At 38.9% G+C, this 17,983-nt stretch overlaps 1 protein-coding gene across 2 annotated transcripts in view; it reads right to left on the reverse strand.

The window, feature by feature from the left end:
- Nucleotides 1–17,983, reverse strand: part of GPM6A (glycoprotein M6A) — a 249,402-nt gene that overhangs the window by 2,811 nt on the left and 228,608 nt on the right. For both annotated transcript variants that reach the window (XM_024744963.1, XM_024744962.1), the window contains exons 4-6: nt 6,807–6,960; nt 2,683–2,759; nt 2,083–2,148 (exon numbers count right to left, since the gene is read on the reverse strand). In XM_024744963.1, coding sequence (XP_024600731.1) covers nt 2,083–2,148; nt 2,683–2,759; nt 6,807–6,960 — 297 coding nt within the window. The remainder of the gene's footprint in view (nt 1–2,082; nt 2,149–2,682; nt 2,760–6,806; nt 6,961–17,983) is intronic.

The raw sequence follows: 17,983 nt of genomic DNA on the forward strand, positions 1-17,983 counted from the left end.
TCTTTCTTTCCCTCCCTCGTAGTCTATGAGAGAGAAAAAGTAGTTTTCGAAATGGTGAATTTTGATGGACGAATAGGTAAAAGACACTAAGTTGTCAGATATATACTTTCTCTGAATTTTAAAGGGTACGCGTTTTTGTTTTTTTTTTTTTTGCGGTACACAGGCCTCTCACTGTTGTGGCCTCTCCCATTGCGGAGCACAGGCTCCGGACGCGCAGGCTCAGTGGCCATGGCTCACGGGCCCAGCCACTCCGCGGCATGTGGGATCTTCCTGGACCGGGGCATGAACCCGTGTCCCCTGCATCGGCAGGCGGACTCTCAACCACTGCACCACCAGGGAAACCCCTAAAGGGTAGGCATTATTTTTATCCATAATTTAGTAAAATAGAACACTAAAATTTTTTATGGAAGTATAGTTGATATTCTATATTATGTACAGTATAGTGATCCACAATTGTTAAAGGTTTTATTCCATTTATAGTTATTATAAATTTGGCTATATTCCCTGTGTTATACAATATATCCTTGTAGCTTATTTTATACATAATAGTTTGTACCTCTATTTTTTTTTTTTTTTTAGGCAGGCGGACTCTCAACCACTGTGCCACCAGGGAAGCCCAGTTTGTACCTCTTAATCTCCTACCCCTATGTTTCCCCTCCTCCCTTCCCTCTCCCCACTGGTAACTGCTGGTTTGTTTTCTATATCTGTGAGTCTGTTTCTTTTTTGCTATATTCACTAGTTTGTTGTACTTTTTAGATTCCACATATAAGTGATATCATTCAATGGCTGTCCTTCTCTGACTGACTTATTTCACTTAGCATAATGCCCTTCAGGTCCATCCATGTTGCTGCAAATGGCAAGATTTCCTTCTTTTTCATGGCTGAGTAATATTCCATCATATATATATATGTATCACATCTTTTTTAACCACTCGTCTGTTGATGGACCCTTAGGTTTCTTCCATGTCTTGGCAATTGTAAATAATTCTTCTATGAACACTGGGGTATGTATCTTTTTGAACTAGTGTTGTTGTTTTTTCTGGATATATACCCAGGAGTAGAGTTGCGGGGTCATATGGTAGTTCTATTTTTGAAGAACGTTAAAGTTTTGATTAGTCAAAACAGGAGGTAGGCTGGTTCTAGAAAAGTAGGGATGGACATAAAGAATGCAAGGTCAATTCTAAATGGTGACTACTGTAGTATGTTAAGGCAGTCAATGGACAGCAGAAAGAAATTAACAAAACAATTTTGACACAATGATACAGGAAAGAGATGTATACCAATAAGAAAATGAATAAGAATTAACTCATCATTTTTGCGTATTGAACTGGCTATACCATGGGTGAGTTTACTGGGCACCTTCTAAAGCTCTGTGCTACTTATATTCTAGGACACAAGGACTGAAGACCTGGGCTGCAAAAGCTCTGACTGGTGTGCAGAGTACATTGTTCATTGTTGCCACTTGGCATTCCCTTGAACAAACCGGAATTCACGGTGAGTTACAAAGAAGGGACGGTGTCTAGCACATTGTAGGTCCTCAAAACTCAGTAAAAGCCTGACTTTCAGGACTTGTTCTTAATATTTCTGAAGAAAGTTAGATACAGAAGACACGACATGAGACTACCGAGGTTTATGTGGGGAGAAATAAATTAATCCTTTTTTCCTAAGTGACTCAGTGTGGCTTTTGTATGTTCTGATTTAAGGAGGAAAAAAGGATAATATCAGTCAAGGAATTGATTAGATTACTTGACTATCCCACCGATACATACTTATATGCTAAAGAAATGATTTTTTTATGTTAATAGTAGACTCACATCTAAAATGCTAGTTATTTTGGTTAGTGTCACCAATATTACGGAGCGTCTGAATTCTTCAACTGATTACCAAATATTAGCTCTATTGTAACGATAATCTTTCTTTAGGTTAAGCCTTGTTTTTCACTTATTTATTCGCCCATTCTCCTCCACCTTTTTTTTTACTGATATTAAAATACATACGATTTGTATAGACTTCAGACATTAGAGGTAAGTTATCGTCTCTACAGGCAAAGTGCAACATCAAGCCTCAGAGCTTGAGGTCTTACCATAGCGATGACTGCAGCCCCAGCTCCGGCAAGGGCCACGATGAACAAGTGGAAGGTCATGTTCAGCTGCAAAGGAAACCACAGAGAAACAGAATGAACATCAGGGTTACAACAGAAGAGAGATAAGGATGCCTGCTGCCTTACGAATAAGAACTCTGTTCACCTTTAACAGAAGTGCACCCGTGACAAATCACTTCACCAAAAACATTATTACAGTATCTTTTCTCCTGCAAGTTATTTAAATCTTTGCAACTGCACCATTTTAATATAATTTCATTTTAAAGATGAACTCATGATTAATAATGATGGCTTCCAGTAACAGTATAACCACAGAAGGCTATGTTATATCCTTTAAAATATAACTTTATGAGTTTTCAACTTTCATTAAGATGACAGTTTCTAGAAAAAAAATTATAATTTTTATCGAAATATGCAGAGTATCTCATATTTATTTTCTAGTCCCCCTGCACAACATCACTGGATGTGACCTTGCCTCTGAAAGAAAGAGGGGGAAACCCAATGTCGATTTAATTATATGTTCCTCAAATAACGAAATGAAACTCAAATTCTGACAAAATTAAAGGCTGTAAAAACAGTCACCTCAGTGGATTCACACATCCTCAGGAAATTCTCCGAGACAGTGCAAATTTTCTTTTCCTCTCCAACTGTCACAATCCCTGCAACATGGAGAAAATTACAGTTTAACATTAAAAATGTCTTCAAGATCCCAGAGAGAGCAAAAGAAACTTGAGCTGATAAAATCTAAGCAAGTTTCATTTTATGTTATATTGTAACAAAAATTGTTACAAGCTTTCATTGCTTGACAATAATTATGAAAAAACTGAATGAAAGATCAAGACTATTTAGGCCTCAAGCAATTAAAAACATTTTCAATCTGAATTCAATGGAATCTAGCTACCAGAATCTTCATATTCAATTGTAGCTACTTCATTGGTTTGGTCCATTAATGTCATGGTGTAGGCATCAGGGCTTCCCTGGTGGCGCAGCGGTTGAGAGTCCGCCTGCCGATGCAGGGGACACGGGTTCGTGCCTCGGTCCGGGAGGATGCCACATGCCGCGGAGCGGCTGGGCCCGTGAGCCATGGCCACTGAGCCTGCACGTCCGGAGCCTACGCTCCGCAACGGGAGACACCACCGCAGCGAGAGCCTCGCGTACCGCAAAATAAATAAATAAATAAATAAACAAACAAATAAATAAATAAATAAATAAATAAATAAATAAGTGTTCTGCTGGTACAAAGCCTCTGTTAGTCTATAAAAGTGTATTGCCCAAAGGAGCAGTTTTTCTCTGCTAATTCTGAAAACAGTGCTATTAGTAAGGGGAAATAAAAAGCTGCAATTTCACTACTATTTACCCTTGCTCCAGTTGGTTTACGGAACGACTGCATCAGAATCTCCTGGGGAGCTATCACAGATATGTATCTCTGGACTCCACCACAGGACTGTTTAATCAGAATCTGTGACTGTTTGCCAGGAGTACTGCATTTTTAACAAGCACATAGGTGATACGCTGCCACAGTCCTCATGTTAGAGAAGTGATCAAGTTCATCCTAAAATGGGTCTTTGATTTTGTTTGGAGAACTACTGAAGTGTTAAACACATATATACATGAGCAGAAAAATTCACGAGTTCTGGGCAAACTAATACCTAAGCGTTTAGCACTTGCTGCATAATAATATATGCACATATTATTGAGTTTTAATATGTACGTATATACACACCTTCTTAGCTTTGAGGCGCACCATCCACTGTCCATCTCTGTGGAGCTGCTACCGTCCTGCTTTGCCAAGAGTTTGGGCAATTATTTCAGTTAAAAAAAATCTACTTGAAGTACCTCGAATGCAGAGATCCTTCTCCGCGACCTTCCCTTTTTGCCAAGACAGCTCTAAGAGGGGGTAAAAAAGAACCTCCAGAAGATGTGACTAGTGAACCATCATTAGCGAGAAAGCTTCCCAGGAAAGGCCATCTTTCTCCATGTTGATCTATTACAGATTTCATTCATTCACGTGGAATACCTTGGCTGCGCGTACATTTCCTCACCCATTTCTTTATTCACATTCACAGCAAAACTTCCAGGGTTGCCTTTGCTCAGTCTGCAATTTCTTTCTTTCCATTTCCGCTTAAACCCTTTCTAGTCAAATTCACCCCAATCCTCCACGGAAATTTTTCTTATAGAGGTCACCCATACCCTCCAAATGGTTAAAGCGGAAGACGAATTCTCGGTTCTCCTTGTACTTGCCAGTCAGCAGAACTGGAGCCAGGTGATGACTTCTGCGTCCTTCATGGTCTCTTCACTTGGGTTCCAAAATCTACAGTCTCTTGTTTTTGCCTTTCTGCTCTCATCGGCTTCTCCCTCTCAGCATCTCTGTCTGGTTCCTCCTCTCCGCTAGGACCCCTTTCATTGGTGCTTCCCAGTGTTCAGTCCTCAGTCATGTGTCTCCTTTGCTGATCTCATCCTGTCTCAGAGCTTTTAAAGACTTTAAACATTATCAAGACTCCTAAATCCATATAGCCAGGCCCATACTACTCTCCTGAAATTGACACCCATATATCCAATTTCCTACTTGACAACTCTGTTGAGATGTCTAATAAGCATCTAAAAATTAACATTGTCAAAACTGAACTTTTGATCTTCTCCCTCACCTGCCCCACTCCTGAGCAAGCTCTTCTGGTTGGCTTTCCCGTCTCATCTCATAGCTGATCCATCTTTCCGGCTGCTCAATCAAAAAATGAATTCTTTCTTGAATCTTCTTTTTCTCTCAACCCCACGTACAATCTATCAGGACATTCTGTTGTCTCTGTCTGTACCCATCATAATCCACATTTTGGGGAGTGAACGTTCTTTTCTATTCTGATGCCCCTTGTTTATACCTTGATTGTATATGAACATTCAGGATTCCTGTTAAGGACCTATTATCTGGGGGGTAAATAAATGCTATCCAGGTGGTAGATTCTGTGTTAAGAGCAAACAGAAAGCCTTTTAAGGCTGATGTAAAAGGTTTCATGACATCTGAAAAGTGCCTTCCCTTCCATGTCACAAAGAAAAGCTAAACTTGCGTAAATCCTGGTAACTATGTTGTAAACAGTGCTAAGGTTCAAAGAGCAGCTTTAATCATAGTCATGCTTTACACTTACTGGAATTAGGTCCCGTATAATATTTGAGACATACTGGACTAAAAAAAATATTGCTTGTTTATTTCAAACTCAAACTTAACTGGGAGTCCTGTAATCTACCTGGCAACCCTCTTTGTGACACTAGTCACATCTTTTCCAATCTTACTTTTTCAGATCAGCAGAATTAAAGCAAGACATTGTAGTATGTGGGGTGGTGGTTACTGAAGTCAGGGCCGTGGTTTTCCAAGCAGCTATTTTCCAGTGACCTGCATCCAGCAGCTGGTGCCGACGTTTCCTTTTCCTGTGTTTACATGGGACGTGATTCCGAAGTTAAAACCTCCCCAGTGGAAGAGCTGTCCACATTCCCTCCATCATCTTCTTGCCAAGAACCTCATGCACAGAGCAGATCATCCTGCTTTTCATTCGGGCCAGACAATGGGGGCTGGGGACTCCTTCTGACAAGAGGGTGGGCAGGCCACACTTTTGGAACACACGGCTGGCTGGGGATAGACTAGTCCTACCTGTACCCTACAATCTGTCTACAGTATAACCTTAGAGCCACAGGCTTGCACATAGCATCTACTGAAATGTTTCCCGCTTGCCTGAAGTATGAGGAAACCCCCATTAGAGAAACACATTTAGAACGTTCTTTAGATTTTAATAGCTGTGTTGTGAAAAAAAAGTCCCTTTGAGCCTGTGAATTTGCATATCTTTTATAAATTCTGTAGCCCCCATGTTTTTACAAATGATGGGATAGAATTCTAAACAGGTTAGGTGACATTAGACTCTACACATTCATAGTTCAGTACTTGTTTTGACAGGAGAGGCAGTTAACTTCTAGCTAAGAACAGACTGAAGCTAGTTGGGGGTGAATCCTGGCTCTGTCACTTACTAGCTGTATCGCCTTGGGCAGGTAATTTAATCCCCTGGTTCCTCAATTTTGCCATTTATAAAGAGGATAACAGTGTCTGCCACATTTAATTATTGTAAGAATTAAAACATGTCAACATATACAAACCATTCAGAAAGGGTCTACACATTGTAAGCCCCTATATACATAAGAAAGTATTATTATTAGGTGAGGTTTTAGCCCTAAATAAAAATAACCAAAGAGGACTACTGATTTACTTAACATTTTTTGATTTTGTTATTATGAAATGCTAAGGTGTTTTGTTTTGTTTTTTGCCCTATTTCAGAAGACGATGAAGTACATATTTCTTAATGACCTTCATAGCAGACTTCACAGATTGTATAGTTTATCATGAGAGAATGAAAATACTATGCAAACATCACACTGAGTAGGAAAAGTTCACAGGAATCACGACAGGAAAATCAAAATGATAACTTGCCAACACCAGGAAACACAACCTGACAGCCTGTTCACATACACATGTTTGCGGGTTCATGTGAAATCAACTTCCAATCACTCTGAAATTCCTACTTGTTTCCGTTTTAAAAGAATGACTTAAACGTGAAGACTCTGATACATCTATCTCTTTGGTAGAAGAGGCAATGATGGTTCCACAGTGATTTACACTATTTTAGAGGCAGTTATTTGGGAGAAACCATACGAGCCAGAGATTCACCTACCGAACTGACGAAGGTCCAGGCAGAGATTCGCTCCCTCCACCAAGGTGGTGTTTCGGCAGATGGTCCACAGGTTGAAGTACATGTAAACTGGCAGCGAGGTGAACGCCGTGACTCCCAGCCAGGCCAGCATGAAAAGGTATGTCAGCATAATAAACTACAACAGAGAAGAAGTCAAGACAGAAAACACATAATCTACTGGAAAAGAAGAATTTTATGCTTAACTTACACAGCTCGCTATCAAAGGTCTGAATGATTACAACCCAGGTAGGCACTGCAACCTGGGAAGCTGAGAGATGGTGAATACTATGGGGCACGGGAAGAAACCTGCCAGAAAACTGAGCTTCTGATGTGCAAAGGAAGAGACCATCCAGCTGCATCTTGATGCCTGTTTTGTTCATGTATTTATCTTAAAGATCTCACCGCACATTTTTTAAACTTTAGAAAACATTAACTGGTAAATTTTAGAGGGGATTCTGCACAGTGAGTTAAAACCTTGTCAGTAACTTTATGTTACAACTAAATGGGCACGATTTTATATCATAAATATTTAAGCTACTTAATTGTGTTTACATTTAACATTCTAGATATGATGAGTCACAAGTCATTTTCGTATATAATATTAGTGTGCATTTCTACTCCTTTTTAATGACTTCTGTAAACTTTAAATCTAAGTCTTCTTTCATGCATATTAATTTTACCTCTGATTGACTGACTGACCAAACATTGATTGACATGCCACTCACTCACAGTGTCCCCAGCCTAAATGCCACGTTTATTTAGCAAAAACAGGGGCCTTAGAGCACATTGATTAAAGGCACAGACTCCTGAGCTGGAACGAGTATAGGCTGCTCTTTATGTCTCTGTGTCTGCCTCTGCAAGAGAATACCTCCTAAATTGATCTACAATTAATCACAATTGTAATCTGCAATTACAATCACTGCAGGACTGTAGAGAGGCTGGAATGAGATGACATGGGAAAAGCATTCAGCATCGAATCTGGCACATAAGAAGCCCAGACAAAGCATTAGCTAGTTTTTATTCTAGATAGTATTACTGTGATTACTACTACTACCATCAAATATATACACCTGCCTGAAGGATAGGACTCTACGCAATCAGGAAATTAGGTTTCGTTTCACGTTTGGAGAAAATAAAAAGAATGAGAACTTCTTCAGTCTGGGAAAGTTATTCAAAGAGGGCTCCCACTCAAGGAGAAAGACTCTAGAAAGTTTGGAAACCGTCCCGAAACTGAAGAAATCTTGTTAATGGAACGCCTTGGAGTGGAAAAAGCCCTGTTTATTAACATCTTCATTATTCACAACTGTAGCTCTCCAGGCTAATTGACAGTCTCGGGAACAATGAACATGATATGGCCGCTCCAGACCCAGTTCCCTGGAGGGAGCTAGTAACTCGGAACCCACGGGAGAGTAATCAGTGTGCTTTTGGCTTCGTCCTCTCTATCTTGTTTTTCTTTCTGTCCCAGGCGATTTTTCAAAAGCTTCTTTTGAAGGTGCTATTCACTGCAGGACGGGACTTAGCATTCAATAGGTTTAGACTCAAAGTGGCGTGGAGCCCTCTGAAACATGTTGCTACTGCCACTTGACAAGGCAATGAAAGGAGTGACCCTTAAACCACAGTTCTGACTCCTGTTGGCCATAATGTTATGGTACCGTAGTAAAGCTGAACGTTACAGAGTAAATCTTTGCTGTGAGAAAATGTTTTTCATGACGACTAGTGCATAACTTTTGTTCTAAGACACAGCAGACTTTACTTTTTTTTTTTTTTTTTCAGACTTTACTTTTGAATTGGAGTACCAAGCAGTTACATTTCAGGGCGCAGCAGTTCACGGTCACTAAAGTATCCAAATTAAAGATGCTAAAAATACAAGTCTATCTTCCTATTTTATGTTTCGCTTAGAGTCTGATAATGACTGACGAATTATTTAAATTGATCAAGTGTGATTCTAGGTAAAAATTCTCTGTATGTAATAGAATATCTCATGATTACCATAAATTATTTCTAGCTCTGCACTAGAAATGTGACAGATATGCATTCTGCTGTCTGAGCATTAAATAAATAAATAAGCTACTTGGTTTAAAAAATGAGGTATAATTGATACATAACATTATGTTTCAGGGGTACGACATAATGATTTGATATTTGTATAGACTGTGAAATGATCACCTCAATAAGTCTAGTTAACATCTGTCACCAGACATAGTTATGAATTTTTGTGTGTGTGTGATGAGAATTTTTAAGATCTCCTCTTTCAGCAACTTTCAAATATATAATACTGCATTATTAACTATAACCACCATGCTGTACATGACATCCCCAGGACTTACTTATTTCGTCACTGTAAGTTTGTACCTTTTGACCCCCTTCACCCATTTTGACCACCACCTCTGGCCACCATCAGTCTGTTCTCTGGATCTTCAATAAGCTACTCTTATTAGAACAGTCTCTGAGCATTTGAAAAATTCTTCTGATTTTGAAAATCTTATTTTTTCCTTTATTAACATCTATTCAGATGAAACACTTTCTGAAATTTAACTCTGCAATATCTGTTTGGGGAGTTTAGTGAAAACAAACAAATAAAAACTGGAAGAAATAAAATAACCCTGGACTTGACATCACAGGACTGGATCACTGACATCTCACTTAAGGCTCAGAGTCACCTCCTCATTCACAAACTGGAAATTAGCAGACCTCTCTCACAGGGCTCAGATATGAAATCACTTAACAGTAAACATGGTCCATGGTAAATCTTACTTAGGAAGAAATCCCAAGAGAGGAAGTTGTTTGATTCAGCAAAAAAATATTTTTCATTTCTAAAGGTGAGGTATGGACAGACTAACCTATTTACATTGCATTTGGTGTTTATTGCCTTGAACAGCAAGGAATTTCACTTTCTAAATTCAACAGCTGTGGCCCTGTTTATAAGAAAGGAGGGAGGGATGGGTCTTGTGGAAGTTTGACATATAAAGTAGACTCAGTGGCTTTTCTTATTTCAGCCATTGTTTAATATATCACTCACATATTAAAATGCTGACCATTTTCTCCTAATTCATAAAGAAAAAAAATCTCAGTAAAATTTCCTTGGTTTGGTTTAGATTAGTTAACTTGTTGATCTTCGATGGTAAAAAAAAAACACCATTAAGTGATAGAGACTGAGTGCCAGCTTCATAATTGGTATCCAGCAATCTCATTATCACATCATTATTTGAGTACCGTTTCATCAGAACATGCAAATGACTTTCACAATAGCATCTTCTTGTTATCCTACTTCTTGTTTTGTTTTTGTTTTTACTCAAAATACATTTGTTGATGGTTAGTATTAAATTCAACAAAATTGCTGTGAATTACTTCTTAGTGGCTTAAAATTTTAAAAGAAACATGTAATTATTGCTTTGATCTCAACCTGGATATTCTAATCATTGTTAGAAATTCAGACGGGAGGTTGAAATATAGAACTGCGGCAGACAAGGTTTTTATAACCTTTGAAAGGAGGCTAAAATAGATGATTAATCCTTGCTTACGTAGCTATTGAGATTACAGTGTATTTAACTGGAGAATGACTTGTAAAAGGTAATTCATTTTTCGTCTGAACTCCTATGAACTTAGGCTTGATCTCTAAGAAAATCAGACTTGGCCGAGCTACAGGCTTTCTGGGCAACTTTAGCAGATGTGCACCAATCAGGGTAAAAATAACATCTTAGAATTTAGCAGCCCTGATGAAAAAGAGCCAGCTGACCCTGACTCCCAAGTCTCTGAGTCTATGAACTAACTATGTAAACACTGAAAAAATAAGCCACATACCAAATGGAATGTTATGATATAATGAACAAATTCAGGCATGAAGCAGACCCAACCTTTAGTGAACAAAATGGATCTATGCAAACATATACCAAACGTATACTGTTGGGTTCCACTCAGGTTACTGTCTATAAGGTCCCTTTCTCATCAATGTTTCGAGACACAGGATATAAAAGTACTTAGCTAAGTCTTAACTCAGAGCCCCCTCATTTCACAATAATATGTTTTCAATGACATTTCCTCATTGTGAATGGATTTAAAGAGTAAGAGATGCTCAGGCCTTGCCCTTGCCAACTATATCTGTATGTACAATAGTGGGTGTCCAGTGTGAGGAACTACTGCTCTACTGGAATCAGTAAAGCTCTCGTGAGTCCATTTGATGTGGAAACATCTTTGCTATTTATCTTTAGGCTCTTCAGGGTACCACACCTGAAGGAGAAAAAAAAAGAAAAAGTACAATTGGGATGATTTGCCAATGTCAACAAAACAGCCAAATGCACGGATGAGTGAGGGACTGGACGTGAACCAAATTTCAAAATCAAGACTTCCCAAATTCAGCACTATGGAAATTTTCAGCCGGAAAATCCTTTCTTATGGGGAACGTCCTATGCGTTGCAGCATACTATGCAGTATGCAGGCATTCCTGGCCTCTACCCAATAGATGCCAGTAGTGTAACCAAAGTTTCTCAGTGTCCCCTGGGGGTGGGGTAGGGAACTAGCCCCTGGCTGAGAATCACAGTTCTAATATGAGAAAGTACGAAGTCAAAAAAAAAAGCAAATGGACACCTGAATATACTATCACTAAGAATGCAAAATGGAACAGCATCAACAATACTCAACTCAGCAGGCTCTGGAAAGTATACAGTGTAAAGTTAGCTGCAGAAAAAATTCTTACGTTATTATGTAAATTACTTGAAAATATGCAAGCATCATCGTCAACATCATGGCCCAAAACTATCTTAGCGCAAGTAGTGATCAGAAGATTTCTGATCTAATTATTTGCTTAGTTATAGCCACTTTTTCCATAATTGCCAAGACTTGGAAGCAACTAAGATGTCCTTCAGTAGGTGAATGGAGATATAAACTGTGCTACATCCAGACAATAGAATATTATTCAACACTAAAAGAAATGAGCTCTTAAGCCATGGAAAGACATGGAGGAACCTTAAATACATATGACTAAGTGAAAGAAACCAGTCTGGAAAGACTACATAATGTATGAGTCCCACTATATGACATTCTGAAAAAAGCAAAACTATGGAGCCAGTAAAAGGATCACCGGTTGCCAGGGGTTGCAGGAGAGGGAAGGATGAATAGGTGGAACACAGAGGATTTTTAGGGCAGTAAAACTATTCTGTATGACACTATAAAGATGGATACATGTTATACATTTGTCTAAACCCACAGAAGTTACAACATCAAGAGTGAACTCTAGGGCTTCCCTGGTGGCGCAGTGGTTGAGAGTCCGCCTGCCGATGCAGGGGACACGGGTTCGTGCCCCGGTCCGGGAAGATCCCACGTGCCGCGGAGCGGCTGGGCCCGTGAGCCATGGCCGCTGAGCCTGCGAGCCGGAGCCTGTGCTCCGCAACGGGAGAGGAAAAAAAAAAAAAAAAAAAAAAAAAGAGTGAACTCTAAGGTAAACTATGGACTTTGGGTGATTATCATGTGTCAGAGTAGGATCATTAATTGTAGCAAATGTAACATCTGGTGCAGAATTTTGATAGTGAGGGAGGCTGCACATATGTTGGGGTGGGGGGGATATAGGAAATTTCTGTATTTTCTGCTCAATTTTGCTGTGAACCTAAAATTGCTCTAAAAAATAAAATCTATTTTAAAATATATTAACTGTAATGCTTTCTTCTTTTTACCTTGCATTGGTCTCATTCATTCAACAAATCAACTTAAAATACTTCAGAATATAACACAGGATCCATCACGAGTTTCCACCTGCCTTATCTAACACTTGGATTACTGCAGTATTCTAAAAAGTTCATTCTAATTAGCACCCTGAAGGTTACTCATAGAACTTCTTTCTATCTTCCGAACCCCAGATGAAAGTCACTTACTCATTAATAATTAAAATATCTCATGTGTCAGCAACATGTACTGTAGGAGGCCTTGGGTATTATACTGGTCAACAATATCTATCACAGACTTTAACCGCGCCCTGGGCAAACACTGTAAGCCACCCATGTTCATCAATGTGCTCAGCATGTACGTGCTTACGTAGAGCTTACTTTTTCAAGTGAAAACAGAATTCAAACAAAATCAAATTATATTAAAGGTAAAAGCATCAGTGGCACCTTTTCCAGCAAATATTACTACAGAGGAAACTTCCTCTTAGTGAATACTATTTTATTATCAATTACATTGTAAATATCTGAGAAATGTATTTTTGACCAAGAATCCCAATATAATAATACTAGGCTTAGTCATTCCTCAGTGAACTTTTGAGTTTTATATCCTTAATATACCATTTCCCCATAAGGTAATTTAAAAACATAAACTATGGTAGTTAATCTCAAAATGAGAAAAAGAGATAAAGAAATTGAGTCTCAAAAATATGGTGAAGCTTCCTATGTTTTGTAAAATGTTACTGATTTAAAGGCAAAGTCAGAAAAATATATAACCCTTGCTTTTTTTTAAAGAAAATATAAAAATAAAGATCTTTTGTGTGGAGATTATTCCCAGTACAGTGGGCGTGAAGTTCCTGACTGAAAAAGAGAAGTATCTATTAATCAATGTTTTAAAAGGCCATTTGTAATCCAGAGTTATTATTTCATCCCCAATCTAGTGGCCTATTTATAACTCTTACACGTATGGAAATATTTGAACCAATTTAAATATTTGAACCAATTTAAAAAATTAGATTTCTATTTGCAGTGTCACCCGAACATATAAAATCAAGGTTAGTCACAGTACAAGCAGCTACTCTGAGTGAATGTATTCAGGATGTTACATTGGGATTCATAAAATCTATGAATTTGAGGACATTTTCTATCTATCCTTAAGATGAATTTCTAGCTTTATTATAAAATTTGCTTGAACAGTCTGTACCTGCAAATGACTTCATTTAAACTAGAATATCTTTATAAGCAGAAATGGAAAATTCATTAGTTATGGAGATATTCCCTTAGAAATTTTCAGTGGGTATCAAAGTCTAAGATTTAATTTTATATTAATTAAATCAGAAACTGAGGGTTTTGAGGGTTCTGTAGAAATGAAAATAGAGGTCCATAGAGTATTATCCTGCTATGTACAGTTTATTTATGATAAGTTGTATTTTAGCATGATTTTTTTTTTTTTTGCACGGTACGTGGGCCTCTCACTGCCGTGGCGTCTCCTGCTGCGGAGCACAGGCTTCGGATGTGCAGGCTCAGCGGCCATGGCTCACAGGCCCGGCCGCTCCGCGGCATGTGGGATCTTCCCGGACCGGGGCACGAACCCGTGTCCCCTGCATCGGCAGGCGGACTCTCAATCACTGTGCCACCGGGGAAGCCCAGCATGATTATTTTTAATAGATCTATTTTGTTTAGGAAAACATGGATCAGAGAATGTGTTAATTAATGTCTTTAGTTTTCTTTTTCAATTAGTAGTACTTTAGATGTATATGAAATAATGTGATGAGAAAGATACTTTATCTCTGAGTCTTCCTCCCCAAAGTCCAAAGCCCCGGTCTAATCATGAGAAAAATATTAGACAAATTTCAATTGAGGTACATTCTACAAAATACCTAACTATTACTCCTCAAAATTTTCAAGATCATCAAAAAACAAGGAAAGTCTTAGAAAAAGTTACAGATCAGAGTAGCCTAAGGAGAAATGACTAAATTGTAGTATGGTATCTGTATCCCCTGAGTGGGATACTAGAAGAGAAAAAGAACATTTGATTTGGTAAAAACTAAGGAAATCTGAATAAAGTATGGACTTTGGTTAATAATAGTGTTTCTGGGCTTCCCTGGTGGCGCAGTGGTTGAGAGTCTGCCTGCCGATGCAGGGGACACAGGTTCGTGCCCCGGTCCGGGAAGATCCCACATGCCGCGGAGCGGCTGCGCCCGTGAGCCATGGCCGCTGAGCCTGCGCGTCCGGAGCCATTAATCCGCAATGGGAGAGGCCACAACAGTGAGAGGCCCGCGTACCGCAAAAAAAAAAAAAAAAAAAAGTGTTTCTATATTGGTTCATTAAATGTGACAAATGTACTATGCTAATGTAAGGTTTTAATAGGGAAAATTGAGTTTTATATACATGGAAACTCTCCGTACCATCTTCATCTTTCTGTAAATCTAAAAGTATTGTAAAACTAGAAGTTTATTTTTGAAAAAATACTTTAGGATTTTAAAAATATGAGGAGTCATAAATGCTATGACATTATATCCTAGGATGATCTGATGGGTGATCTGATACATAGAGAAGTCTAAAAATGCCACTTGAATATACAAATTTAAAAAAGAAAGGCTTAGCAGAAGACTATATTTCATGACTTGAGTAATCAAAAGAACAAAAACAAACAGAAAACAAAACCTTGGCTCAATATTTTGAGAAGTTATTTTTATTTGAATAGAATTCCAATCATGACTTATGGTGACTGGAGAGGAATCAGGATGATTCAAACTTTTTCTTCAATTTTTCATTTCCAGCAGTTTTAAGTCTCTTGAACGAAAAATTCTATAACCAGAAGATTTACTTTTTTACAAGAGATTTTCCCATTTTGTCAATGTCATCTTCTAAGGCTAACTGAAATTTTTTGTCAAGTTTTATGCCCTAAATCTGAAAAGAATGAGACCCATGTTTGCTTTCTTTGCTATAATTTATGTACCAGCAGATTTAATGTCTGGATGGTCACACTGAGATTGGTGTACTGTCCTGTATTTACAGACCAGTTCTGAAATTTTAAGTGCATGCAGGAGATTCACCTCAGAGCCCTGTGGCAAACAAGCTCCTGGTGCCATCTTCCACATGCACTGCTTTTTGAAACATTATTTCTAAATATTACCTCTATGCCTGAAGCAGTTTATGTTCCCCCTAACCTCCCCCTTTTTTCTCTACTGAGAAAGTGTTAAAGTGCATTGTTGTAACCTGAAACAAATCATGTTGCCTTCTTCAGGTTAGAGTTGAAATATCCTAGAGAGAAACTAAGCCTTATTCTAGGAACTTGGCAGTCTTGGATCAAAACTGTTACTATCTTTTTAATTTACTTTGGAAGACACTGGATTTTAGAGACAGACTAGAATGCAGAGTTCCTTGATGACACTTTAGTTAGGAAGTTACCTTAGAACTCTTTATCGGCAGAGTCATCAAAATAGAAAAGTACCTTTGATGACTGAGTTATTTCATATCCCACAGAGCATCCCTGTCTTGTAAAAAGAGGTAATTCATGATTGTGGATAAAGGTTAAAATGAGGACATCTCTGCAACGAAGGAACTTTCCAACCATCAATGAATGATCTCACCAAAGGGCAAAACAAAAGTGACTGGTGAATTACAAACAATTCTCACAAGCAGATAATTCTCCCATGACGTTAGCCCAAATAAAACACAAAATGACAAGGCAAATCCTGGCCCTGAGTTTAGTGACATGGGCTCTGGGCCAGGCCCTCAAATCCAAATCTGCCTCCACTGCCCACTACGTACTCATCTCTTGCTGGCAGATCCCTCATCTGTGAAATGAAGGTAACTAATATTGGTATCTACCTCACATAGTTTGGAAGATCAAATGCCCTAGTGTTTCCTAAAGTCCCATGCATAGCAACTGGCATATGTAAGCACCTAACAACCATTTCCTATTATTAATACTGGATTTATTATTAACACTTAACTTTAAGCTATGAAAATGAGCCAGGAGTCATTACACAGTGAATAGATGTAAACGTAGTTCTACAGACTATGTCTTATGGACACTAGTCTAATAGGCTGTAGTCAAAATCTATAAACATCTGAGGCTAACAGGAAGGATTAAAATAAATACAGTTGGCCTTCCTTTTTGACGTCCTTGGATTTAACCACGACGAATGGAAAATATTCTTTAAAAATATCCCAAGGCTTCCCTGGTGGCGCAGCGGTTGAGAGTCCACCTGCCGATGCAGGGGACGCGGGTTCGTGCCCCGGTCCGGGAAGATCCCACAATGCCGCGGAGCGGCTGGGCCCGTGAGCCATGGCCGCTGAGCCTGCGCGTCCGGAGCCATTGATCCGCAATGGGAGAGGCCACAACAGTGAGAGGCCCGCGTACCGCAAAAAAAAAAAAAAAAAAAAAAAGTCCCAGAAAGTTCCGAAAAGCAAAACTTGAATTTGCCACACACCAGCAACTATTTCACAGCATTTACATTGTATTTACAATCCATTACAGAGTGTGCTTTGTATTAGGTATTATAAGTAATCTAGGGATGATTTAAATTATACGGGAAGATGTGTGTAGGTTATATACAAAGACTACACCTTTTTATAAAGGGGACTTGAGCATCTGTGGATTTTGGTATCCATGGGGGTCCCGGGACCCATCCCCTTGGATACTGAAGGACTATAAATAGAATACGCTTCTTCATCTGTAAAATGGGGGTAACAAAGGTAACTGCTTATTTTTGTTGCTTTAAACATTGTGTGTGGCACACTGTTGCTGTTATAAGGCACACTGTTATGAGTTGAACTGTGTTCCTCCAAAATTCACATGATGAATTCCTCACCCCCGTACCTCAGAATGCAACCTTATCGGGAGATAGGGCTTTTACAGAGGTAAGCAAATTTAAAAGGAGAGCCCGAATCCAATGTAACTGGTGTCCTTTAGAGAGGGAAATTTGAGCACACACATGCAGACAGGGAGAACACCAGGTGCAGATGAGGACAATGACGGAGGGGATGCTTCTATCAGCTGGGATCTCCAAAGATTACCAGCAACCCACCAGAGGCTAGAGGAGCAGACCTTCCGCAGAGCCCTCAGAAGGAACCAACCTTGCTGATGTCTTGATCTTGGACTTCAAGCCTCCAGAAACGTGAGACAATAAATTCTGTTGTTTAGCCATTCAGTTTGTTGTACTTTGTTATGGCAGCTCTAGCAAATGAATACAAATACTTTCACATTTTTTACTGCTTTATGTAACACTTAGAGCAGGTGGATTTATGGAAAGTAAATGTATTAACTTCCACAGAGTGTAGCACATTTAAGAACTCTCTTACTTCAGAAGTGTTGGGCTTAAAAATCTAAAGTGTCAGAACAAGCACAGATAAATTCTGAGATCCATATTTCTATCATAATACTAACGGGAAATTTTTAGAAATAAGAAAAGAATGATGGCTGTAACAACTATCCCATGATTTCAAAATGTGAGCCACTGAATGCCTCTCGTTACAACCAAATAAATATCTATAGTT

The sequence above is a fragment of the Neophocaena asiaeorientalis genome, unplaced genomic scaffold, assembly GCF_003031525.2.
Source record: "Neophocaena asiaeorientalis asiaeorientalis breed wild unplaced genomic scaffold, Neophocaena_asiaeorientalis_V1.1 scaffold267, whole genome shotgun sequence".
Lineage (NCBI taxonomy): Eukaryota > Metazoa > Chordata > Mammalia > Artiodactyla > Phocoenidae > Neophocaena > Neophocaena asiaeorientalis.